We start from the raw sequence: 25,333 nt of genomic DNA on the forward strand, positions 1-25,333 counted from the left end.
GCTGAACTACAGTTGCCCTATCTCTATGTATTAAAGTAGCATAGACTTTAACAGCCTATTATAAAATGAGACCAGACAATATAGCTGTGCTGGTTATTTTACACTTTTGGAGCTCTAAGTGTATGTACACAGTAATTATGATATACAACGTGTCTGCATTGCCTTTTGAAATAACGGTTTAGGAGATTCTTGCCTGAGAAGTTCTCTTCCTTCCCTACAAAGGGCTCAAAGGACGAATCTTCTCCTTTTGCCACTGACTAATTTCTAGTGACTGTTTTAATAAAGTGAAGATCAGATTCTGTTTCCTATCCAGTTCAGAGACCTTTTTAAGAAGGAATAAGATAACCTAGCTAACATGTTAAATTGTGTTTTAGTTCTATAATTTGTCATTAGTATTCCAAAATAGTAAGGCTTTTCTCCGGATAATCTTTGCTGATTGCTGCACTTTCTCATATTCTGTGTCATACTGAAATTTTAATTATTTACATTTTTTTCCCTGAAGTTTGGAGTAATTGCCTAAAGAATATTCCCCTTACTAACTTAAATAATTTGAAACATATGGAAATTTTGTTTTCTAAACTCCCAAAGAGACTGAGAACTGAGAATTCAAGCTATAAACTAAGCCTCTTCAGTTTTGTTGCTTCTTTTCCCAGACCCCAGAATAACACTTCTCTCCCACCTTTATAAAATATTTCCCTTGGGTCTATAACTTTTCTATTCCACCACCATTTAGATGACTTGTCCTCAGGGATATGCCTGTGCTAAGAGCCTCAGGAAGAAAACCAAGATTAGTCACCAGGCTTGCAGAATCCTCCCTGATTCTGTTTACGAGGATGGCTGCCAATTCTCCAAACGTGCTCTGCACTCATGTTCTTTTCAGGGTCACTCTGCTCGCACAGCACAGATTAAACACACAGCCTCGGGACTCTCAGTGTTGTGAGGAGAAGCATTTACATTCCACTGACAGCGCGGGGTGTCAAAGGAAGCCATCTGCTCTGATTTAACGACACAAGGGATAGCTATGGCTCCGAGAAGAGAAAGAGAGTTACAACGTGGCTCACCTCAGCCAACCATTCCTCTGTGCGGCGGACCTGGGGAGGAATCACCTCCATATTAAGAGGCATTTTTATCCTTAGAGGTTCTTAGAGGTTGGTCCTCTACCCAATGGCTTCATTGTTCTCTTTTATTAAAATTTCTTTGCTACTGTTTTTTAGGCCTCTTCCCCTGGTCTCAGGAACCTAGAATAAATCTAGTATTTCTACTACAAGGTGGCAACTAGATCTTTGATTATTTGTACATTCTACCCAGGCCATTCATCTTTCCAATATTCTACAATGAGATCAGCTGTAAAACACTTTGGAACTAAAAGGTGGTACATAGGGGAAAAAGGAAAAGTAATTAAAACCTGAGGACTTAATCTGTCCCTGGCATCTGACAAGTCACCTCATTTTAATCTTCACACTAGTCTAATGATACAGAGATCATTGCCCTTAATTAAAAGATCTTTTAGGGCTTCCCTGGTGGCGCAGTGGTTGAGAGTCCGCCTGCCAATGCAGGGGATGCGGGTTTGTGCCCCGGTCCGGGAAGATCCCACATGCCGCGGAGCGGCTGGGCCCGTGAGCCATGGCCGCTGAGCCTGTGCGTCCGGAGCCTGTGCTCCGCAACAGGAGGGGCCACAACCGTGAGAGGCCCGAGTACCGTAAAAAAAAGAAAAAAAAAAAAAGATCTTTTAAGCAATTTGTCCCAAGTAACCAATTACTTAAGCAGCAGATCCGGTACCCAAATGGTCAGGGCTTGTTCAGTTATGCACAGATGCATCCTAGGTAGACCACTATATAGCTATAACCCCAAATCTACCCTGAATTTCAACTAAGTTACCCTTATTCGACATATTCACACACTGAGAGATGAGTAATTATAGTTATTTTACACTTCAGGTCTCTTGCTATGGACAGCACTTATATAACAGCTGCGTTTCCCTGCTTATCGGTGTTGGTTTAATTTTTTGGGACTTTGCATGTCAGAATAAGATCCCACAAAGTAGGCTGAGAGGTGGAAGGATTTTGTTTGTGAGTTCTAGGAAGGTGCCCAGCACACAGTGGCTGTCTGGGAGGTAAGCTGTCTCTATATACTGTGCCTGCATAGACCCTGAAAAATTCAGGGGGAGAACAAAGAAAAGGACCCATAATTCACAACTTTCAGTCCCATGCTTTTAACACCCCAGCATGTCTATCAAGAAATAAAACAAGGAAACAATGCAGAAAATCTCCCAGGGTTGTTGCTTGTATAAAACAGCCCTGTGCTACCCTCCAGTTTCAACACAATGTTATCAGGCGATGATTAAGAAGGTAGCTGTTTCCTCGCTTCACAGTGTCAGAAAACAAGGCATCAAGCCAACAACTCCCTTTGTAGGTGCAGCACTGAGATGGCAGCCACATACTGCTTCCAACTGTAAATATTAATGGTGAAAAAAAGAAAGAGATCTTCCCTGGCTCTGGGCTGCCTGAGCTCAGCAGATTACATGACACTCTGGCATGATTTGCTGAGATGTAGAAAATTGAACTTCTTGTTAACAAGTTTCCATGTATTTTTTACTCCATCAGCAGGTTCTTGAATCAATGCCTAGATTAGGTTTGACTAACATCAGCACAATTTGACTTTGATGGAAAGTTAAAAATTTATAATTAAAAATTGTACATCCATTTGCTAATTTCCAAGTAAAAGGAGCTAATCCTTCTGGAAGCCATAGCATTTATACCTGGTTCCCCAAAGCACATCGGTTCTTTTGCTTCCTCCTGGATGCAGAAGTCTACAATGCTGTTAGGACACTGGGGAACACTTAGGGCAAACTAAGAAGGCCTTTTACATTTCACCCACTGCCAAAGGATTTAAGGTTTCCATGAGCTTGGAAGAATGACAGGGTTGTTTTTATACTCCTTTTGAGACACTAATTTCAAAACCATTATATAGGAGCTCCTATTTTCTTGTAGATTTAAAGAAGTGGACTCAACATTGTTTATGTGAAAACACACATGCACATTTTACTCTATATAAAGTATATAAGTATGATTCCTGCACTCAGTAAATGCTGGTTGATGAGGATGGTGATACAGGAGTCCCTAAAATGCACTTAAGCTGTCCCACTGCAATGGCACATTACTACCAATAAAAAATCTGACGCAAAAAGGTTATCCTACACTACCATGTACAAAATCAAGGAAGGCAGCATTACCTGTGTACAAAATGTTATAAAGTCTACCTACTTTTATTTATAAGAACACGCTTTGGGGCTTCCCTGGTGGCGCGGTGGTTGAGAGTCCACCTGCCGATGCAGGGGACACGGGTTCGTGCCCCGGTCCGGGAAGATCCCACATGCCACGGAGCGGCTGGGCCCCTGAGCCATGGCCGCTGAGCCTGTGCGTCCGGAGCCTGTGCTCCGCAACGGGAGAGGCCACACAGTGAGAGGCCCGCGTACAGCCCCCCCCCCCCCGCCCAAAAAAAAAGAACACGCTTTGAATTGTGTAGCAAAAATTCTAATTGGCATATTCTCGGCCGTGGACTCCTACAGTTCATTACATGCCATATTTCTGTCTTATTGTGTGATTTCAAGATCCAAACTTTTCTATATTTAGAAAGCTGCACTCAAACAGAATATAGCATCTTCTTCTCTCCTGTCAACTTCAGAGTTCATGACACATTGTAGGTGCTCGAGTTATTTTTGACTGAATTGACAAATTAGATAGCATTGTATAACAAATGCAAAAGCAAACTTGACATAGATGATGAGCAGCTCCTGATCTATCCAGGTGATAGTTGGTTTACTTGTCAGGTAGAGAGGAAGACCTGGTAGATCTGCGTGTCAAGGCCCACCTGGGCCTCACTTTGAACTCAGAGAACTCAGCAGGAGCCTGTCATTGTGATTGCAATCTGTGACCACTGGAATGAGTGAACAATCAGTGAACAAATACCTTAAAAGGGAATTGGACCAAGGATGGTGTCCTCGTCAAACCTGCTCTAGCTAACAGTGCCATGTGAGTTAATAAGCGGGACACAGCCTACTCCTCCCTCCCAGAATATTTTATTTGAACAGGGAGCCACTCAAATGCTTTGCCCTTTGTAAATGCACATCACCTTTGTGACTCGCACAATGCCTCCCAGGCTCTTTACATCCCAGAATGCCTCTGTACAAAGGTGCACTTTGTAGTCCCAACCCGCCACCACCGCCTTGGCGGGAATCCTGCCAAACACGCCACCATTTCTGTCTCAGGGCAGAAGACAAATTATATGCAATTACTCAGAACCTGTACCTCTTGAGCTCACCCCACAAGGTGAGTGGGAAGCTCAAAGTCATCACTTAGGGTTCTGCAAATACAGTATTAAACTGAGATGCTTATATTGGTTTCTGTAATTCAAGAGCATTTATTTTGGTAATTTAAGTGGCAATGGAGTTATCCCAGTTCAAACACACATGACCTTTACCCTCAAGAAGCTGCAAATTAGGATAACATACATACTGCCAGCTGTGAATATCTTTAGCATTCACAGGACTTAATTGGTAAAAATAGGTACTGGATTCCATGAGAGCCACAGAGGAGATTTTACAATCTATTTTCCATTTCCATTTTCTCATTTTCTCCCTGGAAATGTTCTTCAAAACATTCCAGAGTTCCCTGGATGCCGTTTGTCTCATGAAAAACTTGCATTTCTTTAAACGATATATAATGGTACCTATTTCAAACACCCATTTTACAATTAAGAAATGCTAACATTTCTGAAATATTTGGGTAGGGCAGTCTGCTTAAAAACAATCTCCAAGTGTTGTGTTTTATAATTTAGGAAACAGCAACCCAAGATTTTATTTTGGAGGAAAATCAGTGATGAGTCTGAGTAAATCACTTAACTTGTTTGGGCCTTAGTTTTGTTTTGTTTTGTTTTTTCTGTACGCGGGCCTCTCACTGTTGTGGCCTCTCCTGTTGCGGAGCACAGGCTCCGGATGCGCAGGCTCAGCGGCCATGGCTCACGGGCCCAGCCGCTCCGTGACATGTGGGATCCTCCCGGACCGGGGCACGAACCCGTGTCCCCTGCATCGGCAGGCGGACTCTCAAGCACTGCGCCACCAGGGAAGCCCATGGGCCTTAGTTTTGGCATCTGTAAAGTGGCAACAACATTCCTACTGATGTTAGGATTAAATGAGATACTACACTTTGGGCACTTTTGATCGGGACAGCTCGACATCAGAGAAGGCCCAGCTCTTGGAGGAAGAGACACCAGGGGGCCCTGGTCACCTGGCCCCTGAGCCAGTGGGGTTTCCTGGGCTGGTGACTCTTCTTGGGCAGTTGATGGTCCACTTTCAGAAACTTCTGGCTTCCTTAGCTCTGAAAATAGACGGCACTAACCATAAAAATGCTTCAATCACCTCCTGCTTGGTCTAGGGTACAGTTTATAAGGATTTGCACAATTGGGACATTTAAAGAAAGTGACTAAATGTATTTATTAATTTTATGTAATTTAAGATGATGAATGAGAGCAGCATTAGTCTATAGCCTCAAAGAATCTTTTCTTCATGGTGCTGATCCAGGGAATTTGCTCAATTTTTAGGGAAGGGAAACAATCTGAATCTCCTCAGACCAAAACATGCCTTTGGTCCTTTGAGAAGAAAAGGGAGAGCATCATGGGCCTGAAAATCCTCAATTAATGAATAAGAACTTTAGAAAGATACAAATGAAGTTTTGAAAAGATGCTTAAAGCAAATCATAGTTAACAAAACGATGCCTAGAGGAAATTTTAATTGGTAGAAATCAAAAATTAAGTTAAAGAATATGTGCCTTTAATAAGCTAGTGAAAAAACAGCCCCCCACCCCACCAAATCTATTCAACAAAACTTCCTGCCTGAACATCATTATTAAAAAAATAAAAAGAAATAGGGCTTCCCTGGTGGCACAGTGGTTGAGAATCTGCCTGCTAATGCAGGGGACACGGGTTCGAGCCCTGGTCTGGGAGGATCCCACATGCCGCGGAGCAACTAGGCCCGTGAGCCACAACTACTGAGCCTGCTCGTCTGGAGCCTGTGCTCTGCAACAAGAGAGGCCGCGATAGTGAGAGGCCCGCGCACCGCGATGAAGAGTGGCCCCCGCTTGCCACAACTAGAGAAAGCCCTCGCACAGAAACGAAGACCCAACACAGCAAAAATAAATAAAAATTAATTAATAAACTCCTACCCCCAACATCTAAAAAAAAAAAAAAAAAAAAGAATATCTGGAACAAGGAACAGTTTGTATTAGTTTGAGTTGCAATAGGAAAGAATAAGACTGAGAATATCATTGAGGCGTTTTCATCAGTCAAATAAAACCATCATTAAAGAACAGTGCTACCATTTTTGGTGGAAGGTAATCCTTCTAATCAAAGTGAGTGGCAGCCCACAGATAATCACAACCTATTGGAAATAATTTAGAGGAAAGCATGTAGAGGCCTAAATCATGTTATTAGGAAATGACTCTTCCTTCTCGGGCTGGATTTCAACAGGAGCTTGGATCCATAATCTTGCCCTAGCTTGAATTTATCTGATTTTACATCCCATCACTTCCCAGCATCCTTCATCTGTCCTAGTCAGGCCTGGTCACTCTGTGTACTTCACATCATCCAAACTTTGTTCCCACAATCGCATCTTTTCTTGTGACCTTTCTTCTCTCTTGAATGCTCTCCCGTTTTCTGTCCTCCAAATAATCTTTCTCATATTTTATGGCCTCGTTTAATTCCCATAACCTCCATGAAAACTCCCCCTCTTGGAATAGCTCATAGTGACAAGACTTCTGTGAATTCATACTGTGCTTTTACTCAGTAACATAAATTAGGGGCTGTTTTCAATATGTCTTGCAGTTTCTCTTTTTCCTCTGAAACTAGATTGTTGTTTTCTTGAAATGCTTAGAGTAGGGATTATAGATTCTATTTCCCTGACTCCCTGCCCTTCTTCCTTGCGCCGTGTCCAGCCCACTGTCAGACAGGTTGTAGAAACACATGCGTGGATGCGGTGGTTACTTCTTTGACTCTCGGGGGCAGGCTATGGCACTGACTCGGCAGTTCCCTGCGTCGTCGCGGGACGTGTGCAGGGACAAAACTTTGGATTTCCTGCCGAGAGGCTCAGAATGTCAGCTCATCCCACGGGAGCAGTTACTGCGGAAGAAGGTGGCTCAGAGGGAGGATAAGTTGGCAATGAGGAGGAGGGAGTGGACGGCTCAAACCCTCAGGTGCAGCTGAATTCGAAAAGGGTAGAACATTTGGGCATTTCTTTGTGAGGCTTGTCTGACAACCAGACAAATTGTGAAAAATGATAAGCTTTGGTCTTGCTAATGGTGTTCTCAGGGCAAATATAGGCATTTCATCCACGTCCCCGGGCATGTGTGGCAGCCGTAGGGCCCTTTCTACTTGGGAAGAACTCTAGCTCCTTCCCGGGTCCTCCTTTTCTCCTGGCACCACCTGAATTTCTTCGGCATCTTTCCCACTCTCGTTGCGTAGGGCTCTTCAACAGTCTGTCCGATGTTTATCATCTTTTGGGATCAGTGCCATAAATCTCCTTCCCTGTCTTAGGTCTTTAAAGCTTCTTTCCGTTGATCCCGAAGGAAGTTTATGGCTCTGATGGCTCTTCTCCAGGTTTCCTTTCTCAAACCCTTGAGATACAGATGCAGTTATACAAAGAATAATTCATGATCATCTAGGCAGTGGGTAATCATAAATGCAGCGTGGCCCTTACACACGAACGAGAACTTGGGATCCTGAGCTCTCTTTGCTAGCAGGCACACAACTTTATTTGTGACTTAATTTCTTCTGTGAAAACCAATTTAATTAGCCCTTTGGTAACAAACAATCAAAGAAAACCAAAAATCATGTCAGGAAAACATGAGTTTTTGTTTTGTTCAGAAAATTCCTGCTCATTCTAAGACCTGGGTCAATTACCTTCCACGTGTAACTTTCCCTGCCTTCCCCACCTCTGTGTAAACCCCATACCACAAACCATTCATTCGTCCGTCTATTTAACCCTTCAGTAAGTACTGAAGCACCTGCTCTGCCAGGCAGGATTGCCAGGCACTGAGGTTTCAAAGTTAAACAGCCTTCCTGAAGCTCACAGCCTCGAGGAGCATCTGCACCGTTACTCCTGGGTAAGTGGGGCACACGACCCAGAGCCTGGGTGCTCGGTGCTACACCTTCTGAACTGGATCTGCTTGGGAAAGGTGTGCTTAACCTCTGACTTTGTGTTCTCATCAGTAAAATGGGAAGATAATACCACCTAAGTCTTGGCATTTTTGTGACAAATAATTAAGATAATGTGTGAGATGACCTTAGCACAGTGGCTGGCTCAGAGTAAGCTCTACAGTTATTAAACTTTATTAGCCTTGTTACCATTAAATGTTACGATGGAGGCGTGTTTGGGATGGTGTGGGAGCGTGAAGGCACTCCCAGCCCTGACGGGGAGGGAGAAGAGAAAGGAAGCCTTCACTGGCAAGTTCTGAGCACATATATACTTGACCAGGCAAAGAAGGATGAAACGAGAATTCAAAGCTCACAGAGCAAAGAGCAACAGATTCTTTAAAATGCCTTTTTTCAAAGTTGCAACAGTGGTCAGTTCCTACTGGTTTTACAGGAGGTGAATTAAAAGGACATGGATTTGAACAATTCAACATATTCATCTTTGAAGAGAAGAAAACTTACACTCCTCTCCTGAATTACTAAGATTTTTAGGGGCCCTATCCATTCTGCTATAATGGAATGCTTTCCTAAAAGTAAAGAGGAAGTCAAATTAAATATATCCCAGAGGGCTGCTCTGAGAGTGTCCTTGGGTGTCCACGTGACTATGTTAGAGGTGAGAGCCCACATCTTTATGAATCTAAGCTTCCTCTGGGAAATGGTTCAGGAAAGAGCCAATTTATATCAAATTTCACTTCAACATGAATAATAGGGTTTCTGTGCATTTGTTTGTTGGATGGAAGTAATGTTCCCCTAATGGAGAATGTAGATCACTTATCCTCAAGACCCTACCAATACCAAAGGGGTTACTAAAGACCAAGCCTTGCCTATTTTGTTCTGTGAATTTGGTGGGGAAAATGGGCCAACTTTCTGTACTTAATATATGCATTATCAGTTTCATCTTAATTTTAATAACTATGGGACAGGCTGAATACACACAAACGGTTCTCAAACTTAGAAACTGCCACTTTGAACTCACCTCAAAAACACTTCATTCATTATATTAGTAAGCTAGTTAATATTTATTACCTACTATACACGACACCAAGTTGGCTATTGAAAAATTTGAGGGAACATACTAGCTTTAAAACAGATGTTTTCCTGAGTTTTAGGTATCAACCAGAGTGATTTCATTCATTCATCAGAAATTAATATGTGCTTTGCCACTTTGAATAACAAATATACGGGTACCTCAAATTTCCTTTATAACATGGTCTTGCTATCAGCATAGGATTATCAAAAAATGTTAGGGGAAGTGGGTGGGAGTAATATTATTCAGAGATTTATGTGCAACTAAATTAAAGTCAGGTAGACAATGAAACAATCATGAATATGCTTTCCAAATGATCAAATATATTTCTTTGCAAATAGCCTGTTTGTTTTTGGAGGAGTTATATTTAATACGGCGCTTCCTTCCTCTATACAGTTAGTCTCCAATAGATTTCCATCCCACGTGAAATAATCTGTGGTTCAGTCATTACAATGTGAGAAGATAATAGCCATGATCTTTGTGCCTTTTTAGAAGGAAAGAATTTTTCTATTTTTATCAAGGTTGGGAAAATAATATACGTATAACCCATAAATATACATTATGAGTCACAAAAGTGTCAAGGAAAAATAAAGTTAAAACAAGTACCAATTTCAAGTCAGGTATCTTGATATTTAAATTTGTTCACATATGAAATTTCCTAGAGTGTGCCCAGTTTTTGGCTCTCACAAAAGAGATTAGCAATGGATTCAGTGAGCTGCAGCCTCCTTTCCTAAAGCCAGTATAAGTCAGTCAAGAAGAAAATCCATACTGTATAAGAATTTACACACTTCATTTTTGAAAAGAAAAATTAGGAGAAACTAAATTCATGTTATGTTAAACTAGACGACATCATGATATTCACTTGCATAATAGGAGTCTTCAGTTTTGTTGATCACAGCTCTGTTTTTAATAGATGGAACCAATGCCAAAAGTTTTTCTTGAGTAAAAAGCAAGGGGAATAACTCAAGAAAATGATAACAAGATGCAATCAACTTCATTATTCACTTTGAGTCATTTTGGTAAGTTTATTGGTTTGTAACGTGGTCGGTCATCTGATTTCTCAAATGATCTGTGAACGACTTCAGTGACATTCTGAAGAGAATGGAAGTGTGTCAGGTAGAGATGATGCTTCTCCGGGGGGAATAACTAGGATGTGTCTCGGTTTTCCTAGAACAATGTCAGTTCAGGCTGTTGTGCCAATGTAATTATGAATAGTGCTTCCTTTCCCTCTCAAAGTATTCCAGTTGAACAATAAGTAGTACAGTCATCCATGTCATAACCAACACACGACATTACGTTCACTTCAAATATCTCCATGGTTTACAGAATTGGAGAACTGTGTGGGTGGAGTTATACGTGGAAGTCACCCAGTTCCCTTAGTCCAAGCTCTTCAGAGCAGGAGCGTGTCTTTTGCGTTTATTTTAGTTTCTCACCAAGCTTGGCTCAGAGCCTTGTTTATAGCAGACCCTTGATAATGGTGGATGAATGGGTAAATAGCTGATTTTAGAAATCAGTTTCCACAAAGTCCAATATTGTAGCAAAAGGCAAGGATTACTTCAGGGAGATTTTTTTTTTTTTAATGATGAGAACTGATTTGACAGGTAGCTAAAAAGCTGTATGATTTGGTTAGCTAGTCAACTCAGCGGCAAACTTCAACCTGCTTATTTCCCTCTGCTGTCTGTGGTTTAACACCAACCAATTAATTCACTTACGCCTGCAACCCAGTAGCCCTGCTCCCTATCGCCGGTTTCCATTCTACTTTGGACACATGAAGAAATGTGTTCTGACATGAAGAAATGTGTTCTGAAGGTGAAACTCTATGTTACATGATTTCTGTGAAGCCGGTGGCGATGACCTCACATTAAGAAATGAAGAGCATTAATTATAGTTGGTGAAGCAGAAATCTTAATAATGTGTGAAAAGATGAAAGGAAAACAGATTAGTGAACTGAATCAGACCTGATTTCAGTGATTGAGATACATCAAAATAACGTTTAAGAACCTTTTCCTGTGTTAGTGCTATATTTACTCCTTCCTGAATGCTAATTAGTGGAAACTCAGTGAAAAGTGACGGGGCTTTTTAAAACTGTGATTTGAAGAGAATGTCATTCTGGGTGCCTCTTTCCTGAAAGTCAAATTGAGAGCCCAGAGAGACTGCTGTTCAGAGAAAGATGCTGTGCCCTTGGCCAATGCTCTGTTCCCATCAGGAGCCTGAGGATGTGGGCTGGTCGGCGTCACCCTTGACATCAGCCTTCTGGATCAAACACAACCCTAATCCTCTCAGAAACCGTGCATGACTCTGTCATCCACAAACAACCCCAAGTCCCTGCCGAGTTTATTTTTCTTTTCTGCTTTGCTCTCTTAATTTAATGAATTTTGTTTAAGCTTATTAGTATAAAGAAGAATTTCCTATCACTTGCTAGATTTACTGTGTTTCAATGAATGGTTCCACCCTGAAAATCTGGGACTTTCTAAACAGGTTCCCTCAATCAGGCCATCTATTCATTTACGTGAATGTTCAGACTCTTCATTTAGCCAGAATAAAGAGTAATTTTGTTGTTAGACACATCTGCCCACTCCTCAAATCCCCTGTCTTCTATTACACAGTCATCTCCCTTTTCCTTCCAGAGGTGTCGCAAACAGTCATAGGCACCAAAGTTTCAGGGTTGAATTGGAAAGAAGTTCCTGTTTGGTTTTCCAAACCATTCTTGATGATGGCTAACATTTTTTATTTTTGCCAATTTGGACCACAATAACAAAGGAACTCCTGCTAATTATCCCTACATCCCCTTCCTAATTGGTGATCTCAAACCTTTCTTTAGCATGAGAAATGGAAGACTCTGATGAACCCAAGCTCTGATGTTTCCTATATATTTGGCCTTGAGCAATTCAGGTAACCTCTTTAAGTCTCTATTTATCTTTAAATAAAGATAATAATGCCTCTCAGCGTGATTATGAGGGGGAGAAACTGGAGTTATTAATGTAAGTAGTAGAAAATGTGACAATTTTTTTTTTTTTTTTTTTTTGCGGTATGCGGGCCTCTCACTGTTGTGGCCTCTCCCGTTGCGGAGCACAGTCTCCGGACGCGCAGGCTCAGTGGCCATGGCTCACGGGCCTAGCTGCTCCGCGGCATGTGGGATCTTCCCAGACCAGGGCACGAACCGCGTCCCCTGCATTGGCAGGTGGACTCTCAGCCACTGCACCACCAGCGAAGCCCGAAAATGTGACAATTTTTAACCTCCCACCAAAGAAAACCACAGGACCAGATGGTTTCACTAGAAAATCCTACCAAACATTTAAAAAAGAATTAACTCTAGACCCCCCTGGCAGTCCAATGGTTAAGACTCCATGCATGCAGTGCAGGGGGTGCGGGTTCGATCCCTGGTCAGGGAACAAATATCCCACATGCCGTGCAGTGCGGCCAAAAATAATAATAATAACTATTTAAAAATTTAAAATATAAAAATAAAGAAAAGAATTGACTCCATTTCTCCTCAAACTTTTCCAAAAAAGTGGAGAGGAGGGAACATATCCAAAATCATTTTATAAGATCAACATGACCCCAATACCAAAGCCAGACAAAGACACCACAAGAAAAGAAAACTACAGACCAATATCCTTGCTAAACATCAATGCAAAAACCACAACAAAATACTAATAAACCAAATCCAACAACATATGAAAAGGATTGTACACCATGATCAAGTTAGATTTATCCCAGGGATGCAAGGATATATGAAATTATGACATATGAAATTAATCAGTGTAATACACCACATTAACAGAATAAAGGGAGAAAAATCACATGATCATCTCAACTCATGCAGAAAAAGCATTTGACAAATCTCAATACCATTTTATGATAAAAACACTCAAAAAACTAGGAATAGAAGAAAATTACCTCAACACAAAAAAGTCCATAAATGAGAAGACCACATACTCAATGGTGAAAAACTGAAAGCTTTCCCTCTAAAATCTGGAAAAAGGCAAGAATTCCCACTCTCGCCACTTCTATTCAGCATAGTAATGGAAGTCTGAGCTAGAGCAATTAGACAAGAAAAAGATATAAAAGTCTTCCAAATTGGAAATAAGTAAAATTTGTCTGTTTGTAGATGAAATCTTATATGTAGAAAACTGTAAAAACTCCACAAATAACTTGTAAAACTAATAAACAAAATGAGCAAAGTTGGAGGATACAAAATCAACACACAAAAATCAGTTGAATTTCCATACACTAACAATGAACACCTAATTAGAAAAGGAAATTATTAAAACAACCCTATGTATAATAGCACCAAAAGAATAATTCACTTAGGAATAAACTTAATCGAGGAGCTGAAAGACTTGTACACTGAAAATTATAAAATATTAATGAAATAAATGAAAGATGACACAAATTAATGAGAAGACATCCTGTGTTCATGGATTGGAAGAATTAATATTGTTTAAATGTCCATATCACTTAAAGCTATCTACATATTCAATATAATTCCTATTAAATTCCCAATGACATTTTTTTCAGAAAAAAAAAAAAAAAAAGCTAACATTTATACAGAATCTCAAAGGGCCCTGAGTAGCCAAAACAATTTTGAGAAAAAAGAAACCTGGAGGCCTCACAAGTTTTGATTTCAAAATATACTACAAAGTAATCAAAATAGTATGGTACTAGAATAAAGACAGGCATATAGACCAATGGAACAGAATGGAGGGCCCAGAAATACACCCTTGGATATATAGTCAGCTGATCTTTGACAAAGGTGCCAAGAATACATTACAGGGAAAGGATGGTCTCTTCTCAACAAATGATGCTTTCTGGAAAACCAGAAATCCATGTGCAAAAAACTGATATTAGACTCTATCTTACACCAAACACAAAAATCGAACTCAAAGTGGATTAAAGACCTAAACATAAGACCTGAAACTGTAAAACTCTTAGAATAAAACACAGGGGAGAAAACCCCTGACATAGGATTTGGCGATGATTTCATGAACACAATGCCCAAAGCACAGGCAACAAAAGCAAAAATAGACAAAGTAGAGCTACATCAAACTTAAAAATTTCTGCACAGCAAAGGAGACAAACAACAGAGTGAAAAGACAACCTATGAAATTTCCAAGAAAATACTTGCCAACTCTCTTTCTAATAAGGGATTAATATTCAGAATATGTAAGGCACTCCTACAACTCAGTAGTATAAAAAAAAAAAGCTAATTAAAAAAGGGGGGAAGGACATGAACAGACATCAAGTAAGGCATACCCTCTCTGAGCCTTAGATTCTTCATCTTTTATAGAAAGAAGTTGGACTAGATGGTTTATGAGAACTTTTTAACTCTTTGATTCTCTGTTCTGCATTAATAATTCCAAATTTAGGAGAAGCATCCTGGCACTTATCAGGCCCTTCTTATGTGATAGGTAAACAATATGAAGTTGCCATGTTTGCAAAATATGCAATTTCATGTGGTTCTGTCTAATATTTCAGTGTCATGTACTTCCGTGTAATGATTGAAAGAGAATTAACTTAATATTCCTTTAGAGGACACCCTATATTTACAATGGAATATTTTTCTAACATCATGATTTTACCATAAGAGTTAAAAAAGAAAAACACCACCCAAATAAACTTTCCCAGATGCTCTATTTTTCCCCCGGTTATTGCCTTGATTCGATTACAGATCTTGCCTGAAACTGATTGATTGCAGAGCAATGCTAACCGCAAAGTTTGCTCTCAAAAGCATGTGAAGAACAGGACAAGCACCCAGGCCCAGTCCGTTCTTGCTATGGATGATAAAGATGTCTTTCAGAGGGTGAATGAGGCAGAACTGATGGTGTTAGTCTTTCAGTTTCAAAGGAAGCAGCATAGTAGATTATTGTATCTAAAAATATATTCTTTTTAAAAAATTAATTAATTTATTAATTTACTTATTTATGGCTGCGTTGGGTCTTCGTTGCTGTGCGTGGGCTTCTCACTGCAGTGGCCTCTCCCGGAGGGCATTATGTCAAGTGAGGCAAGTCAGACATAGAAAGACAAACACCATATGATCTCACTCATATATGGACTCTAAAAACGTTGAACTCAAAGAAGCAGAGAGCAGAATGGTGGCTGTCAGGGGCTGAGGAGTGGGGAAAATGGAGAGATGCTGGTCAAAGGGTACAAACTTTCAGTTGTAAGATGCATAAGTTCCAGGGATCTAATGTACACCACGGTAACCATATATAGTTAATAATACTGTATTCTTGAAAGTTGCTAAGAGAGAGGATCTTAAATGTTCTCACCACAAAAAAGAAATAGTAATCATGTGATGTGATGGAGGTGTTAGCTAATGCTAAGGTGGTCATCATTTTGCAAAATACAAGTGTTTCAAACCAACACACTGGACACCCTAAACTCACAGGATGTTATATGTTAATTATATCTCAACAAAGCTGGAAAAATACTAAAAAAATACAAGTGAATAAAATTCAAAAATACAAAAAAATAATACAGATATGGAGAATAAAATGCAAAAGTTCAATAGATCTATAATAAAACTCCGAAATGTATACTCCCAGCTTGCCATGTCTCTTGAACTTCAGACTGGAATATTCACACTAACTAATAATTGTACTTGGATAATGCACTGACCTTACATGTATTCATTTATTCAACTAACAAAAATTTAAAAAATAAGATTCACCAAATTTAACTTTTCATGTACTCAGATCTACAGCTTCTCCCAAACAATCATAAGATCTTACTGCTTCAAACTTTGTTAAATGAAGCCCTTTCTCTACATCCCGTTTCACTATAGAAGGTAGCTCAAAGTGCCCTGCCCTTTTGTCTGTATTGCTGCAACAGCCTCCTACATGTGTCTTTATGGGTCCAGTCTTGCCCTGCTTTGAATCCATTCTCTCCTTAGAAGCCCCAGTAATCTTCTAAAGTGCAAGCGTAATCATGTCACCTCTCTGTTTGAACCCTACCAAAGACTCTCCATTGCTCTTAGCAAGAAAAGCCCAGGTCCCTGACACGGCTTCCGAGGACTCACTTCCGCTGACTCTGCAGCCTCAGGCTTACTCCGCCCTCCCCGGCCCCCACCCCCCGCCAACTTCACATGGCCACACTGCACACCTCTGCAGACCCTTCTGCTGACATGCCCATCCCTGCTATTCCAGCCCTCCTGACACAACCTCATGTCTGTTCGCCTTTGAATCTCCGCTCAGGCTTTGGGGCTTTCTTTGACCTTCTGCCTTTAAGACTGGGCAAACATGCGCCTCCTCTGTGCTCCTCTAGAGCTGGCACCAAGTTCCATCCTAACACGGACCCAGGAACTCTCCTCCTCCGTTGACCTACATCCTCTGAAACAGCGGGTCCCCAACCTTTTTGGCACCAGGGACCCATTTTGTGGAAGACAGTTTTTCCACAGACCCGGGAGGCGGGGGCGTGCAGGAGGATGGCTCAGACGGTAATGCGAGCGATGCGGAGCGGCAGGTGAAGCTTCAGCTCACCTGTCCACCGCTCACCTCCTGCTGGGCAGCCGGCTTCCTAACGGGCTGTGGACTGGTACCAGGGTTGGGGACCCCTGCTCTACAAGACCCTCAACTTGCGGGCAAGTGCTGTGTCTAATCTACAGTTGTATTCTCAGTACCTAGTCCAGGGCACAGCACATAGTAGGTATTCATCAGATATTTGTTGAATAAATCAAGAGAGTAAAGTAGAGAAATGAAATTAGTCCACATTTGGTAGCTGAGAATAATTTTCATATTTCTTTCACTGGTTTTCTTCCTAAATCACTAAACTCAAATTTTATGTATAACCATTTCTAGAAGAGGCTCCATTTAAATTTTGCAAAATTAAAGCTGAATAACTTCTGTTTTAAAACTCAGATGTGGCAAAAGGATCTTTAAATACAATTTAGTGAAGAATTTGGAAGGTGAGAGATATTGGTTGCCCTTATATTGAAAAAAATATGTATTTATAAAAGGTTTATCACAGTCCCTGGCACAGAGAAGGTTCTTGATAGTGTTAAGTGAATTTGTCTTTCTGTGCTGTCAAAGCACTAATTTCTCCCAACCTCCCTGTTTTCTCAGCTTCCCTGTTCCCCAAAAAGGAGGGTGATAAAAACCACTCCCCATGTACACACACACAGAAGGAAGAGGCATGGCTAAAGACAGAGATATAGCCTTGTTTAGTTCAAATGTTGAACCTTAAAAAAGAACAAAATAAAAAAATTTTAAGTTCAACTACTATAGGTTATGCTTCAGAAATGGGGTCTAGAGGAGTTTGTGTGAATTTCTGTGACTCAGGAGAGATGGCCCCTCCTCAGAGCCAAGTTAACTATGGCTAGCTCTGGTGGGGACGATGCAAACAACAGTAAGAATAATTGAGGATGTCATCAATACTAGAATTACAACTAGAGGAATACCTGCCACAGAGGGAAAGTATGAATACATGGAACTTTGACCTTGACTGTCGCAGGTGTTTACCTGCAGTAACACATCTGGGGAAAGAGACCACAATTCAGGGTGATCAGCACAGGTACTTCTGTGTTCATTATGTGGGGTGTGTGTGTGTCTGTGTGTGTGTGTGTGTGTGTGCGCGCGCGCGCGCCTTGTTTGTGAACATCTTAGCATGCAAGACACAGTCAAGCCAAATGAAGACAGTTATCAGAGGATGAGGAGTACAGATACAGAAACAATGGTTTTATTTTTCTGTGCAAATGTGCAAAAGCCATAGTCACACACAATGCAATTGAAAATACAGAAGAAGACAGAGAAAAGGGAGTGTTTTTAAGTCAGCTATGACAAGACACTGGAAAACAGAAAAGCAACTACTGACAATTACAGTGACAACAGAGCCATCAGAATTGTACAGAGAAAGAGATGGTGAGTGATTCTTAAATATATTTGGAAGGAAACATGTTACATCTGGAATGACCTGTAAGTATATAATTACAGATATGCCCAATGGGAGCAAATGTAAAAACTGTACATGTGGTCTTTGGCTGTATCAATTTTATGCTTACTTCAGATAATATGGGAATGCAAATATTGATGGGAAGGTTTTCCCCACGTCTCTTGCCATGAAATCTAGCTTTGGGACAGATCAGCTGAGATGGCAGGATGGCACGTACTGTGTGGAGGCAAGGGGAGCAGGGAGTAGAAAGGAAAGACTTCAACATGAGTCTCTCCCAGTTAAGTTTCTGCTAGCACTCCACAGGATAAATTTGCTGCATAAAATCCTCTATTATTGTTGAAAAATAAAACTGAAGATATTTCCTTTTCTTTTATAGTATACTACTTTGTAATTTTGATTTCATGGTATAGTTAAGTTTACCTTGGTAATTTCCAAAGAAAAACAAGTTTCTTAAAACAATTGGGACTAAATGAGTATTGGAGATCACCCAATGGATAAATTACCCTCACATTTTCAAACCAGGGCAGCTCCTAAAGACACAAACACATTTACAAAATGATATTTGGTGGGCCATTGTTATTACAGTTGCTTTCTAAATTAATTCATAGGATCAAATTATTTTCCTTTTAAATGAACACAGATAATGGCTCCTTTGGAAGGTATAGCCACACAAAGATATTTAGCATAAATGATAACATGCAGTGTGGAAGCAATAAAAATATTAGCAAATAAAGTTATTTTCTAATTACTATTTTATATACTCTAAGCAAGAATATATATTAATCTTTGCATACCTTATTAATTTACTTTGTAGATCTGTCATTTCAGGTATTTATTTCTTAAAAAATATACTTTGATTATAATAGGTACTATGCTTTTTTTCTCAGATAGTTGAAGAGGATAAATTTACTTGCAAATTTTAGAAAAATATGCCTCCAAGAAATTCAAGCTTTATAATTTACATTTTTAGTGTATGCATATACAATAATGCTTATTTCTTTATTGAATATGCATTGAAAAGCAACTGAGATTAGTCCATTTGACAGAAATGTCGATAAGCTCATAAATCTATAAGAAATTAACAAAAAGTTATTATTTGTATAGAAAATATTGCAGGAAAAAGAAATGGAGAAAGGTCTTATCTGTCATTTTTTCTGAGGAAGGAAGGTTTTTATGGAATTGTAAATTATACTGGTGAGGTATATAACTTGAGAATTGATACCAATTGTATTAGAAAATTTTCTTTCTAGATTTTGAGGGATTTCAGGGAATTTCCCACTTTCTCTTTATATATATTTTTAACTTACCAGAGAACTGGCAACACTTCATCTGAACAGCCTGTATAAGAGCATAGATGGATATAAAAAGTTTAATGAGTAATTTTCAAATTGTCATGTCATGAATAATAGATAGGAATGAAAAAACATAAATGACTGAGGATGAGGGCGAATGAGGGCAACTTATATTGTAAAAGCACACACAAGAATGGGGTGTGGGAGAAAGTTGTTTCTTACTGCAGTGGTCATTCAAATACAGAAGTGCTAAGAATGATGGCACATTTGTACTAAATACTCTCAACAGTGAGATGTTTCTGCTCATATTAAGAACAACAATTCTTTTTCGCATTTAGAGCCGGAATAGGTAAATATCTGACATACTCATAAAGTGCTTGCAATATGCTTAAAATAGTCCTTGAATTTATTTTAATTTTCAAGATGGTTTTTATTTCAAGGCATCTCTTGCAATTCATGGCTTTAAAGTTTGGGAACGTTCACAGGTACGTCAATAATCATCCTGTTCACCCCACTCGACCACGGGCTCATCATTCATGCGCAGAATGAGGTAAGAAAGAAGCTGGAAGAGGTTCTGCCAGAGCAGGAGGGAGACATAGAAGGAGAGGCCGCTTACGTCCAGCTCACAGCGCGCACCGGCGAAGGCCAAATCACAGACGCACTGGAACTTGTTCAGCAAGTCGTGGCATCGGCCTCCGTTGAGGCAGGGATCGGAGGCACACTCATTAATGTCCTTTTCACACCTTGAAAATGGAAACAGCAGAAACCCGGGCCCCAGTTCAATAAATTGGCTGTGAAATGAATGGGGAAGGAGAACGCTGGCCTGATTCACCTAGACCAGCGCGGTGTAATTGACCAATCCCCATGCCCTTTGTTGTATATGCTCGATAACGTGGGAGATAATCTTCAAAATTCCTTTCACAAATTTTTCTTTTAATGAAAATAATTTGTACACACACACACACACAGACACACACACACAGTTAATTAGAAAGAGAAAACAGGTGCAAATATCTAGAAACCAAGACAAAATGGGGCCATGCATAAGTCAACTTCTCCCTCAAGAGTGTTAGTGTCGTTGCCACCTTATAAAAGTTCAGTTTATTGGGGTACACGGGGACCAGGAGAGTGAGCTGTAGTTTTTCAACCTAGCGTCTACAGAGCAGACCTCCACTGCAGCTGTGAGGGTTCTGATGCATCAGTGCCCCCAGGCGAAGGGGTAAAGCCCCTCAGAAACAGAAAAATGTATTTGGTTTATTCTGGGAGATTTGGGATTATTATCCTTGGGAAACCCATTTTTAACAAAAAGCCAAAATAGACAATAGAAGCTTGCCCTTGCTAATGAATCAGTTTCATAGCTAAGTGTAATATTTGCATGCTCAGGGAGAATGATTTTCAAAAGCCAAATTTTCCAAACACAAGTGATATCAATTCTAAGGTAAATAGAAACTTTCCTCTTGCCCGGGACACTGTCATTTCCCCCCTAATTTTCCATGAACTACTACGTGTTTTATCCAATCACTCCCCAATCACTCATTGAGTAGATATTTATTTAGCACTTAACCATGTGCCAAACCCCCTGCTAGGCCTTGGGATAGATGGGTAACTGAGGCGCCTTTCTTACTTTGGGAAATTCATACAAAACCTCAGCTTCGGGAATCTCTATAGAGCAGCTCACAAGGTTGAAGTCCACTGTAAACAATTTTTCATTCCCCACCTCCTAAGAGGTAAGCGTGTGTGCCTGGGTCATCCACTAATCCCTAGGCTCAAACTGAAGGGATGAGGTGGTAGGTTGGGCAGGGCCAACCCAAAGCATAAAGGGAAAAAGATTTCTTCCCAGAAAAACAGCTCCTTATCCCCTTAGATACCAAGCATAGCTGAGACATTTTGTTTTCCTTTTTTTGGCTTAGGCTTCTGGGCTGGAAGGAGACTCCTCTGATTAGACCGGAGCATAACTCGGCAGCTCGAGGGAGCCTGCCAAGTACTCCCTGCCCTGGGTGGGCCAGAGTGTTCACAGCATCCATCATGTACAACCTGCCAGGGTGACAGCACAGAGTTGGAGGTCTAACCCGACAGAAGAGAAGGCAGTTTGTTAGAGGACAGCTTTTCAATATCTTTGGACTTTATGGAAGTCACATCCCCCCAGGCCTTGGGAGACTGCCCAGTATTTTCTAGCTTTCCTCCAGCTATTCTTTCTCTATTTCTTATCTACTTCTCTTTTGAGCTGAACAGTGCACAATATACACACAATCATTATAAACATTATTGGAGCTTTCATTAGAGGTTATTAATAGGTAGAAAATCAAAACAAATAAATCCATTGGCATTGACGGAGAAGGACTGTGAAAGCACAGAATCCACGGGACAAGTGTTCACTATTTTAGAAATCCATTTTCAGTAGAGAAGTTTATCTGGATGAAAAGACTCCTGGGAGAGGAATAGAAACGCTGAACTTCCTTTTCTTACCACATTTCAAGTCAACGATTTGAATTTAAATGCCAGATACCTTTCTTTTTTTAAAAAACAAATAAATGTTGGAGGAAAGGGAAATGTTTGTTGTAAATAGGAATAAGGTGTGAGTAGTGGAGAAAAATAAGCCGAGGCTTTGAATGAGTTCTGTGCATTGGCCATTAAACATTAATGTGCCATTAAGTATTAAATGGTGACATTGAAGGCTGGAAGTAACCAGCACTTAAATATATAGTTAAAGTGTTGTTCAAATTTTAGGACAAGAAAATCTTTGCAGTGTTTTTGATATATGTGGGATTGGAGGCCAACCGAATGGTCTCTGGGTTAATAATATGGTGCAATGAAAAGTGGAACGTGACTCTAGGCTACACAACTCCGTGCACATGGATACTCGGACTGCCTGTGCCGCTTAGAGCCAGCCACTGAAAGCAAGCCCTGAAGGCAAGAGCTAGCTAGCCTTATCATTGAATGTCAGAAGGGAAAAATGCAGGTGTGGCCAAGATTGCCTGCTGTTTTGTAAATGTGACAAAAGAGCTGTATCTCTGTGGTGCCCAAAGAACTGGTTGAAAAAAAGAAAATTCAAATTAATCCAAACTCTACTTGTTGTGGAGCAAAAATATACCCATTATTTTATTAACTACTCTTTTGGGGAAAATTAATTCAGTCAAGATCTCTTTGTCCAATGTGTTGGACTTGAACTGATCTAATTTGTTCGGAGGAAGTTTGATCAGAGATCAGTATTATCTTGCCCTGGATGATATATGAGATGGAGGAGAACTCTTTCCTATCTTGCCCTGGATGATATATGAGATGGAGGAGAATTCTTTCCCTTTTCTTTTACGTGTTGCAAGTAAAGATTTAGTCATACATTTATGCCAGCACATCTACAGGTGAGCAGAGGCTCTGAAGGCAGTGCGACCTTGAAGCAGCACGTGTCTGGACTGGCACCTGACCTGTCACTTAACCTCTTGGCTTCCGTTTACACAAATGCAAAATGGAAATAATAACAATTAGAGACAATAATAACAGTAACAATAGTAACAATTTGTCCGGTGCCTGGCATAGCACTAGAAAAAAATGGCTAAGTATCTGTTACCTGCTGTTATAGTGTCTCTACCTCGTAGAGCCCCAGTTTGTTACCATTCTGGGAACATTGATCCCCTTGGGAATCCGATAAAAGCTACGGAATACGCACCTTCTTGCACTTGACCTCACCTCGGCCAGTCAAATGCACATGCAAATTTGCCTGCATGTTCAGCAAGTCACAGAGCGGGAAACCAGCCAGCGATCAAACCCATACAGACAATCCCGGCATTAGGTACAGCGGAGCTGAATGAAGGGTTTCTCTGGGAAAGGTAGATTCATCTGGATAAAGTGTGTATACTTTTAGGGTTGAAGGTAATTCTAGGGGCAATCTTTAAGGTTTATTACATTCTACCTTCACCAACAACCGTGTCTGCATCATGTACTAGGGTTAGTGGGACAGAAACACACATCCAGAAGCACCTCTAAAAAAACAGTATCACATTTTACTGTTTTCGAAGACATATTTCCTTAGTTAAGTCTCGGCTAAAAAAGCGTTCTTGACTTTGACCTAAACTGTAATTTTTCTTCTTTTTTATTGTTTGTCTCTGTCCGGACCTATATTTCAGCACGGATTTTCCTATGGGAACTGAGATGAAAATTTAGAGGAGAAATAAACTTTGCATAATCTCGCTGTTGTTCAGCCCAGGCTTTTCTCCTCTAAAGCTCTGCTGCGACTCACCATTCCCCAGTGAAACCTGGCCAGCACACACATTTTACTTCACCCTGGAACTCTGTGCAGTTGCCGCCGTTATAGCACGTGAGGTTGGTCTTCTCATTCCCACAGACTGCTGAGGGTAATCTGGTGTATCTAGAGAGAAAAGTAACAGCCACACTGTTCACCTTGCTCATTTCATTTATGAAAACGTTTTATAAAAAGTTCATGTATATAGTCAATGCCAAACTAACTAGGTACTCAGTCTGGCTGAGCCACGAATGCTTAACTGTGCTGTTTTGTTCCAGAATCACCTTCTCAGTCCACAGCTCCTGCTGGAGGGCTGCGCTGTTCGGAGCATGGCTATCCATCTTCCACTGCTACCCAGTGTTCATTCGTGAGATAAGAGCTATGCTGTGGGGGGTGGCAATAAATTTAGCGCCCGAAAGAAACCTGCTATAGCTAGGCCAGAGGAAAATTGCATCTCTATAAAGGCCAGGAAAGAAAGGACAGGACTCGTACCCAAGCCCTCATGCGATTTCTCCATTGCCTTTCACAGCTGAACTCCAGTTGCCCTGCCAACACTTGCTGCCCCCATCTAATAACTCACAGCTCAGCAGAATGCAAGCCATGTGCTGTCCAGGAGGTTTGTACACGGCACTCAGTGGTGACCACGTGTGAATTCTGAGCTTGGCTCTTTTGTTTATCAACAGAGCTGTATATATTAAGGAATCCTTATAAGGGGCAGAACAAATTGTTAGAAGCTAAGCAGAACTTTACTGTGTGATAAAATCCAGTGGTGTGAAGGGACTGGTTAAAAAGATTTTATGGTGTTCAGGTCCTTCGACCCACTGTGCATGTTATGCATGGAACTGGATACATAGTTAATATTCAGGAAATAGCAGATGAATTTAATTTGTCCTGCTGTGTGTGCTGCAGCTAATATGGAGAAACCGGTCTATATGTGCCTATATGGAGAAACCAGTCTATATGTGTCTCTTCCCACAAGAGCTAATCAATTCGACTTTAAACCAAACGTAAGGTAGATAGCTAGTGGGAAGCAGCCGCATAGCACAGGGAGATCAGCTCCGTGCTTTGTGACCACCTGGAGGGGTGGGATAGGGAGGGTGGGAGGGAGGGAGACGCAAGAGGGAAGAGATATGGGAACATATGTATATGTATAACTGATTCACTTTGTTATAAAGCAGAAACTAACACATCATTGTAAAGCAATTATACTCCAATAAAGATGTAAAAAAAAAAAAAAAGAAGAAGAAAACATCCTAAGGACTTTTCAAAGGAGCCAAAAGCGTCAACCAGCCTTAAAAGAGGTCAATTAGCAAAGCAAATATGAAGCTTTGTATACATCATATGTTTAATAAACAATTTTGAACGTCATTACAAAGTACTTTTGAATCAAAACTTTAATCTTTGAAAACTTGACTTTGATGAATTAGGCAGAAAAAATACCGGAGCACTGGTTACTGGGGCATATTTGTTTATTTTACTTATCCAAAGTCACCATGGCAGTACTATTAATTTTGATCCTGAATGTCTTTTGCTTTTAAGCATTCAGATTACCTGTTGGCCAATGAGTCGGTTAACTCATGAGAAGTGACATTTTATTGGAATGTCAACACTCAGCACCTAACCCTGTGTCATGCCTTCACAGACTCT

The 25,333-nt window shown here is 40.5% G+C and overlaps 1 protein-coding gene across 2 annotated transcripts in view; it reads right to left on the bottom strand.

Moving 5' to 3' along the window:
• The window catches only part of CRB1 (crumbs cell polarity complex component 1), a 147,034-nt gene that overhangs the window by 11,528 nt on the left and 110,173 nt on the right, over positions 1–25,333 (bottom strand). For both annotated transcript variants that reach the window (XM_007459660.1, XM_007459661.1), the window contains 2 exons: positions 23,684–23,812; positions 20,066–20,192 (listed from right to left, as the gene is read on the bottom strand). In XM_007459660.1, the coding sequence (XP_007459722.1) occupies positions 20,066–20,192; positions 23,684–23,812 (256 nt within the window). The remainder of the gene's footprint in view (positions 1–20,065; positions 20,193–23,683; positions 23,813–25,333) is intronic.

The sequence above is a fragment of the Lipotes vexillifer genome, unplaced genomic scaffold (genome assembly GCF_000442215.2).
Source record: "Lipotes vexillifer unplaced genomic scaffold, Lipotes_vexillifer_v1.1 scaffold830, whole genome shotgun sequence".
NCBI lineage: Eukaryota > Metazoa > Chordata > Mammalia > Artiodactyla > Lipotidae > Lipotes > Lipotes vexillifer.